Consider the following 10000-nt stretch of genomic DNA (forward strand, 5'->3'; position numbering starts at 1 on the left):
TACTGTAACTAAATTATGCATAATTACATGCATCAACCAAACCCCAATCCCTTACCCTATAGTAATGTAGTTTATTATTATTACACAGTACTTAAAGGGATACTTCACCTCTGGGAAGATGAATGTGTATTTAAAATAGGTCATTTAAGTAGAAGAAATGTGGAGAAATTTTTGAATTTGGAGCTTTCTAGACAGAGAAAAGCCAGAAAATGTATTTTTGGCTTATGTGGATGAAAGACAACAACTCCCAGAATGCACTTGCTTCGCTGCCTTAGGAGGCCACGCCTACCGGTTAGAGAGCACAGTTGAAAACAACAAGGCTAGCCTAAGTAAGTGATGAGTTTGCCAGGGATTTAGAGACCCAAAATGTCCGGGATCCGGCTTTAGCGTTCTACAGTCGCCATTCATCATGTTTACTGTGGCGAGCAGGACGAGGCTGACGGCCGCGGGAGAACGGCGCGAGGCCGGTGGCTTCATACTGAGACGCGCCGGGTCTCGCATCTCTCACGGAGGAGCGGGAATTTTCTTAGCAATGTTAAAACGCACATCAACCGATTACTTGTTTAGCGTTCATGTAAACACTACAGTCAGATTCACCGATCGGAATTAATTCAGTTAACGTTAGATTGAAACGAGAGGTGTGCATGGAAACAATGAATGGCGACCGCAGAACGCAAAAGCCGAATCCCGGACATTTTTAACAGTCTCGCCCGCCGGACAAGTCCGGGAAAAGGAAGATGGTAACCCCTACTTACTCAGCTTTCTCCTATTATTCAGCTTTCTCCACAGAACAAGAGCATGCTAGCTTAGCTTCCAAAGAAAGTTGGCTGACACTGTGTACATTCTGTGAGTGAGATCCCTCCCTCTATGGGCGGGTTGAAAACATGCGGAACAACGCCATCTACTGGCTGTAGTCTTTAGCCTCTGGACAGAAAATCCTCCGATGACGCAAAATGACGATTTTTGCGTCATCGGAGGATTTTTTCCAGACAAAAAATACATAAATCTCTTGTCTCAGGGGGATATGAGGGGGGAAAGCATGGTAATTCGAAAATACTACAGGTTTTCTACTAATACAAAGCTTAATGCTAAATCCTGAAGTAACCCTTTAAATGTATAATTACAGTGTAACACATTTAAAATAAAGTGTAACCAGTTTATTTTACAGAAACAGCTGCATTTGTCAGTATCTACTGTAGCCTACAGTAGAGCTATAATGCATGCACATTTCTTTTTTAATAACAATTATTGATGTTCTTCTGGATGACTTGTTTGATTTACTTGATTAGAATATAAAATTATATTTATTTAAATAAATCACATTTATATAAAAAATAATTATTTATTTTTATTTCATAGAATTGAACTTGTTCTCTATAAAATACTTTAAATCACAGCTATAATAAACCGACTGCAAATTTCTTTGTTAATAAAATTAATACGATTTTTCTGGATAACTGGTTTAATTTATTTGATGTAAATTCAACATTCATGTAAATAAATCAATATTTGTGCCTTTTTTATGGTTTACTGTTCTCAAATAAAATAAAATAAACGTGTGTATTAATGTGGAGAAATTACTGCTTATAAACCCCATTTGGCATTTCGATTACTGTGCAAACCTGAAGTAGAAGAGTCCAAAAGACTAATCTGCCAGAAATATTTTGCGTTTTGGCAGATGAAGGAAACCACAGGGAAATTAATGATCTGTTTGATCCAATCGAGTCCACTTGCGTCAGCTGATGGTTGTTTGGAAATGTTTTGGACTAGTTTTTATGGGCTTTAATCTTTGGGAGAGACTCAGACGTGTTTAACGGAGTTGAGCTGCCCTTCAGCGAATTACTTCATCCGCCAGACACTAAACATTATTCAGCATGAGTGGAAAATGGCTTGTGGGAAAAAACAAACAAGGGAGATGCAATCCAGACAGCTTTGAGCGGCATATCAAGACAAGATATTGATTGTGCAAGCTGAATAGAACAATGACTACGTCACAATGATGATTAAAAACAAATAAATCAATGAACACACACACAGAACCTCATCAGATTAAAAGTAGTCCAGATAGAGTCAGCAAAAAATGATGTTTTTTAGTACAAATATCTTAACCTTCTTAAAACAAGATTCCTTTACTTGAGATGCTAAATGACAAGATATTACGACTTATTTTCTGGAAATTAATGAATGAAAATGAAGCGAGTTTTTGCTGAAAACAAGAACAAATATCTGCGCCATCTGGAAAGTGGGCGTGGCATGAGCTAAGCTCATGAATATTAATTTTGTGATGCCATGATTTGCAAAGACAGACCTTTGTAGGTGGGAGAATAGAATGGAATGGAATAGAATAGAATAGGATGGGATGGGATGGAATAGAATGGGATGGGATGGGATGGAATGGAATGGAATGGAATGGAATAGACTAGACTAGACTAGACTAGACTAGAATAGAATAGAATAGAATAGAATAGAATAGAATAGAATAGAATAGAATAGAATAGAATAAAATGGAATGGAATAAAATGGGATGGAATGGAATGGAACAGAATAGAATAGGATGGGATGGGATGGAATGGAATAGAATGGGATGGGATGGAAGGGAATGGGATGGGATGGGATGGGATGGAATAGAATAGAATAGAATAGAATAGAATGAAATGGAATGGAATAAAATGGGATGGAATGGAATGGAATGGAATAGAATGGAATGGAATAAAATGGGATGGAATGGAATGGAATAAAATGGGATGGAATGGAATGGAATGGAACAGAATAGAATGGGATGGAATGGAATAACATGGAATAGAATAGAATGGAAAGGAATAGAATAGAATAGATTAGAATAGAATAGAATAGAGTAGAGAAGAGAAGAGTAGAATATAGAATAGAATAGAATAGAATAGAATAGAATAGAATAGAATAGAATAGAATAGAAATGTGTGCAAACCACATATCACATCCCGACACATCTTATCTCCTCCCTAATTAAAGTAAATGCTCTGAAACTGAGTAAAAACGAAAGGCCCCAGGCAGGACCAAGTCTCCCACCGAGCGTCCAGGAAGAGTCTTTATTCTTCGCCGCAGGGTTTGGGGCAGTAACATTTTTAAGGGGTTTTTCCATGTGTCGTCCATCCCTAATTGGAAAGAGGTCATGCCACCATCTGATTTCCACAGTTCAGGGTGTCTACGCGGACTTTAATATCCGTTTCCTTACAAAGAAACTCAACATTCAGCATATCACAGATTAAAAGGGGAGCAAATGGAGACTGAAATCTATAGAAATATATTGATTTATATTTAAAATAATGCAAAATACAGTTTTTTTTTCATGGCTGGAAAGAAATAAGGGTTACACTTTATTTTAAGGTGTCTGTGTTAAAGAGTAATTATACATTTAAGTACTGAGTAGTAATAATTAACTGTATGTTCTTACTATAGGGTTAGGGTTTAGTTTAGGGTTAGTTGCATATAATGCATAATTTATCATTATTACTATAGTAACTAAATGTAACACGTGTAACAACGACTCTTTAAAATACAAAGTGTTACCAAAATATGTATGGCTGGTAAACGTTCTTGACTTAACCACCATTTTGTATTTGGTTATAAATAAGGACATTTTTGGACCCTGTTCTCTTATTCTTTGCCAGCCATAGTGTCAAATCTATCGCTCACGATCGAACCACAAACCAGAGACTGTGCCAGAGACGAGCTAGTAAGAACGCTGAATCATTATAATTCATGATCTAAGCAGGGCAAGTCACGGCAAACCCGGTTTAACAGTGCAATCTAGTCAGACAGAGGCAGAGATGCTCTGACAGATTATTAACAACCTAAAACGCTTCAAATTTGTCGTAAAATGTTACAAAACTAGTTAACCTTTATTTATTTAACCAGGCAAGTCACTTTCTCAACTTTACTTTATTTTCAACGACAGTCTGGCTGGAGGATTAAAATCTCCTGAAAGACATACAGTCCTAACATATTACAGTACACACACACACACACACACACACACACACACACACACACACACACACACACACACGTATACATTCATTTAAAACATTCCCAAGCTGTGATAAAAACATTCTATTTTAACAATGTCTTTACTACCTTTCTGGGCCGGAAAGTTTCAATAACAGAGAAGCCTATGGAGGAGTGAGACAGCTCTCAGATTTAATCAGAAATATCTTAATTTGTGTTCTGAAGATGAACGAGAGTCTTACGGGGTTGGAACAACATGAGGGAGAGTAATTACTGACAGAGTTTACATTTTTGGGTGAACTATCCCTTTAACTGTAATCTGCATGTGTGTGTTGTGCGTAGATCCCGTCTCGCTGGACGACTGCTGTACGGATGGCAAGGACAGAGGCCAGGCGTCTCAGGACTGCACAAGTCTGCCGCTCATCTCTGAATCCCCAACCTGCAGGTTTGAACCACAACTTCAGCATTTCCACAGCAAATGCGTTAAACAACGATGAATCCGCTTTTTTAGTTCAGCAAGCCATCTAAACAAAAGCAAACAGAACCCATTATAGTCAGAGATGCTGTCTACGCAAACAGACGCAAACGGATCAAGTGCAATAAAATAAACACTTTTTTGCATGTTTTCTTTCCACTGGCCTGAAATGTATGGAAGCTTGTTACCGCCACAAAATAAAACATTTTAAAAGATAATTGCGACTTTTTATCTCACAATTGCGAGTTTACACGCAATTCTGACTTTATATCACACAATTCTGACTTTATATCACGCAATTCTGACTTTATATCTCACAATTGCGACTTTATTTCACGCAATTCTGACTTTATATCTCGCAATTCTGACTTTATATCTCGCAATTCTGATTTTATATCACACAATTGCGACTTTATTTCACGCAATTCTGACTTTATAACACGCAATTCTGACTTTATATCTCACAATTCTGACTTTATAACACGCAATTCTGACTTTATAACACGCAATTGCGACTTTATATCTCGCAATTCTGACTTTATATCACGCGATTCTGACTTTATATCACGCAATTCTGACTTTGTATCACGCAATTCTGACTTTATATCTCACAATTCTGACTTTATATCTCGCAATTCTGACTTTATATCTCGCAATTGACTTTATATCACGCAATTCTGACTTTATATCTCGCAATTGACTTTATTTCACGCAATTCTGACTTTATATCTCACAATTCTGACTTTATATCTCACAATTCTGACTTTATATTCACGCAATTCTGACTTTATATCTCGCAATTCTGACTTTATATCTCACAATTCTGACTTTATATCTCACAATTCTGACTTTATATCTCGCAATTCTGACTTTATATCACGCGATTCTGACTTTATATCTCGCAATTCTGACTTTATATTCACGCAATTCTGACTTTATATCTCGCAATTCTGACTTTATATCTCGCAATTCTGACTTTATATCACGCAATTCTGACTTTATATCTCGCAATTGACTTTATTTCACGCAATTCTGACTTTATATCTCACAATTCTGACTTTATATCTCACAATTCTGACTTTATATTCACGCAATTCTGACTTTGTATCACGCAATTCTGACTTTATATCTCACAATTCTGACTTTATATCTCGCAATTCTGACTTTATATCTCGCAATTCTGACTTTATATCACGCAATTCTGACTTTATATCTCGCAATTGACTTTATTTCACGCAATTCTGACTTTATATCTCACAATTCTGACTTTATATCTCACAATTCTGACTTTATATTCACGCAATTCTGACTTTATATCTCGCAATTCTGACTTTATATCTCGCAATTCTGACTTTATATCTCACAATTCTGACTTTATATCTCACAATTCTGACTTTATATCTCGCAATTCTGACTTTATATCACGCGATTCTGACTTTATATCTCACAATTCTGACTTTATATTCACGCAATTCTGACTTTATATCTCGCAATTCTGACTTTATATCTCACAATTCTGACTTTATATCTCACAATTCTGACTTTATATCTCGCAATTCTGACTTTATATCTCACAATTCTGACTTTATATCTCACAATTCTGACTTTATATCTCACAATTCTGACTTTATATCTCGCAATTCTGACTTTATATCACGCGATTCTGACTTTATATCACGCAATTCTGACTTTGTATCACGCAATTCTGACTTTATATCTCACAATTCTGACTTTATATCTCGCAATTCTGACTTTATATCTCGCAATTCTGACTTTATATCACGCAATTCTGACTTTATATCTCGCAATTGACTTTATTTCACGCAATTCTGACTTTATATCTCACAATTCTGACTTTATATCTCACAATTCTGACTTTATATTCACGCAATTCTGACTTTATATCTCACAATTCTGACTTTATATCATGCACTTCTGACTTTATAACATGCAATTGCGACTTTATTTCACGTAATTCTGACTTTATAACACGCAATTCTGACTTTATATCTCACAATTCTGACTTTATAACTCGCAATTCTGACTTTATATCTCACAATTCTGACTTTATATCTCGCAATTCTGACTTTATATCTCACAATTCTGACTTTATATCACGCGATTCTGACTTTATATCTCACAATTCTGACTTTATAACTCGCAATTCTGACTTTATATCTCACAATTCTGACTTTATATCTCGCAATTCTGACTTTATATCTCGCAATTCTGACTTTATATCACGTAATTCTGACTTTATATCACGCAATTCTGACTTTATAACACACAATTGCGACTTTATTTCACGCAATTCTGACTTTATATCTCGCAATTCTGACTTTATATCTCGCAATTCTGACTTTATATCTCGCAATTCTGACTTTATATCTCGCAATTCTGACTTTATATCTCGCAAATCTGACTTTATATCTCGCAATTCTGACTTTATATCACGCAATTCTGACTTTATATCACGCAATTCTGACTTTGTATCACGCAATTCTGACTTTATATCACGCAATTCTGACTTTATATCTCGCAATTGACTTTATTTCACGCAATTCTGACTTTATATCTCACAATTCTGACTTTATATCTCACAATTCTGACTTTATATTCACGCAATTCTGACTTTATATCTCACAATTCTGACTTTATATCTCACAATTCTGACTTTATATCTCACAATTCTGACTTTATATCTCGCAATTCTGACTTTATATCACGCGATTCTGACTTTATATCACGCAATTCTGACTTTGTATCACGCAATTCTGACTTTATATCTCACAATTCTGACTTTATATCTCGCAATTCTGACTTTATATCTCGCAATTCTGACTTTATATCACGCAATTCTGACTTTATATCTCACAATTCTGACTTTATATCTCGCAATTCTGACTTTATATCACGCAATTCTGACTTTATATCTCACAATTCTGACTTTATATTCACGCAATTCTGACTTTATATCTCACAATTCTGACTTTATATCATGCACTTCTGACTTTATAACATGCAATTGCGACTTTATTTCACGCAATTCTGACTTTATAACACGCAATTCTGACTTTATATCTCACAATTCTGACTTTATAACTCGCAATTCTGACTTTATATCTCACAATTCTGACTTTATATCTCGCAATTCTGACTTTATATCTCACAATTCTGACTTTATATCTCGCAATTCTGACTTTATATCTCACAATTCTGACTTTATAACTCGCAATTCTGACTTTATATCTCACAATTCTGACTTTATATCTCGCAATTCTGACTTTATATCTCGCAATTCTGACTTTATATCACGTAATTCTGACTTTATATCACGCAATTCTGACTTTATAACACACAATTGCGACTTTATTTCACGCAATTCTGACTTTATATCTCGCAATTCTGACTTTATATCTCGCAATTCTGACTTTATATCTCGCAATTCTGACTTTATATCTCGCAAATCTGACTTTATATCTCGCAATTCTGACTTTATATCACGCAATTCTGACTTTATAACACGCAATTGCGACTTTATTTCATGCAATTCTGACTTTATATCTCGCAATTCTGACTTTATATCTCGCAATTCTGACTTTATATCTCGCAATTCTGACTTTATATCTCGCAATTCTGACTTTATATCTCGCAATTCTGACTTATATCTCACAATTCTGACTTTATATCTCGCAATTCTGACTTTATATCTCGCAATTCTGACTTTATATCTCGCAATTCTGACTTTATATCTCGCAATTCAGACTTTATATCTCGCAATTCAGACTTTATATCTCGCAATTCTGACTTTATAACTCGCAATTCTGACTTTATATCTCACAATTCTGACTTTATATCTCGCAATTCTGACTTTATATCTCGCAATTCTGACTTTATATCACGCAATTCTGACTTTATATCTCGCAATTCTGACTTTATTTCACGCAATTCTGACTTTATATCTCGCAATTCTGACTTTATAACATGCAATTGCGACTTTATATCATGCAATTCTGACTTTATATCTCACAATTCTGACTTTATAACACGCAATTCTGACTTTATATCTCGCAATTCTGACTTTATATCTCGCAATTCTGACTTTATAACACGCAATTCTGACTTTATATCTCGCAATTCTGACTTTATATCTCGCAATTCTGACTTTATATCATGCAATTCTGACTTTATATCTCACAATTCTGACTTTATAACACGCAATTCTGACTTTATATCTCGCAATTCTGACTTTATATCTCGCAATTCTGACTTTATATCTCGCAATTCTGACTTTATATCTCGCAATTCTGACTTTATATCACTCAATTCTGACTTAATATCTCACAATTCTGACTTTATATCTCACAATTCTGACTTTATAACTCGCAATTCTGACTTTATATCTCACAATTCTGACTTTATATCTCGCAATTCTGACTTTATATCTCGCAATTCTGACTTTATATCTCGCAATTCTGACTTTATTTCACGCAATTCTGACTTTATATCTCGCAATTCTGACTTTATTTCACGCAATTCTGACTTTATATCTCGCAATTCTGACTTTATATCACGCAATTCTGACTTTATAACATGCAATTGCGACTTTATATCATGCAATTCTGACTTTATATCTCAATTCTGACTTTATAACACGCAATTCTGACTTTATATCTCGCAATTCTGACTTTATATCTCGCAATTCTGACTTTATAACACGCAATTCTGACTTTATATCTCGCAATTCTGACTTTATATCTCGCAATTCTGACTTTATATCATGCAATTCTGACTTTATATCTCACAATTCTGACTATAACACGCAATTCTGACTTTATATCTCGCAATTCTGACTTTATATCTCGCAATTCTGACTTTATATCTCGCAATTCTGACTTTATATCACTCAATTCTGACTTAATATCTCACAATTCTGACTTTATAACACGCAATTCTGACTTTATATCTCACAATTCTGACTTTATATCTCGCAACTCTGACTTTATATCACGCAATTCTGACTTTATAACATGCAATTGCGACTTTATATCATGCAATTCTGACTTTATATCTCACAATTCTGACTTTATAACACGCAATTCTGACTTTATATCTCGCAATTCTGACTTTATAACACGCAATTCTGACTTTATATCTCGCAATTCTGACTTTATATCTCGCAATTCTGACTTTATACCACGCAATTCTGACTTTATATCTAACAATTCTGACTTTATAACACGCAAATCTGACTTTATATCTCGCAATTCTGACTTTATAACACGCAATTCTGACTTTATATCACGCAATTCTGACTTTATATCTCACAATTCTGACTTTATATCTCACAATTCTGACTTTATATCTCGCAATTCTGACTTTATAACACGCAATTCTGACTTTATATCTCGCAATTCTGACTTTATATCTCGCAATTCTGACTTTATATCATGCAATTCTGACTTTATATCTCACAATTCTGACTATAACACGCAATTCTGACTTTATATCTCGCAATTCTGACTTTATATCTCGCAATTC

At 34.8% G+C, this 10000-nt stretch overlaps 1 protein-coding gene across 3 annotated transcripts in view; it reads left to right on the forward strand.

Annotated features, from left to right (window-relative positions):
- The window catches only part of fbln1 (fibulin 1), a 59143-nt gene that overhangs the window by 1125 nt on the left and 48018 nt on the right, over positions 1 to 10000 (forward strand). For all 3 annotated transcript variants that reach the window (XM_081356072.1, XM_081356073.1, XM_081356074.1), the window contains exon 2: positions 4327 to 4429. In XM_081356072.1, the coding sequence (XP_081212198.1) occupies positions 4327 to 4429 (103 nt within the window). The remainder of the gene's footprint in view (positions 1 to 4326; positions 4430 to 10000) is intronic.

This window comes from Scardinius erythrophthalmus (assembly GCF_964197995.2).
Source record: "Scardinius erythrophthalmus genome assembly, chromosome: 24".
Classification (NCBI taxonomy): Eukaryota; Metazoa; Chordata; class Actinopteri; order Cypriniformes; family Leuciscidae; genus Scardinius; species Scardinius erythrophthalmus.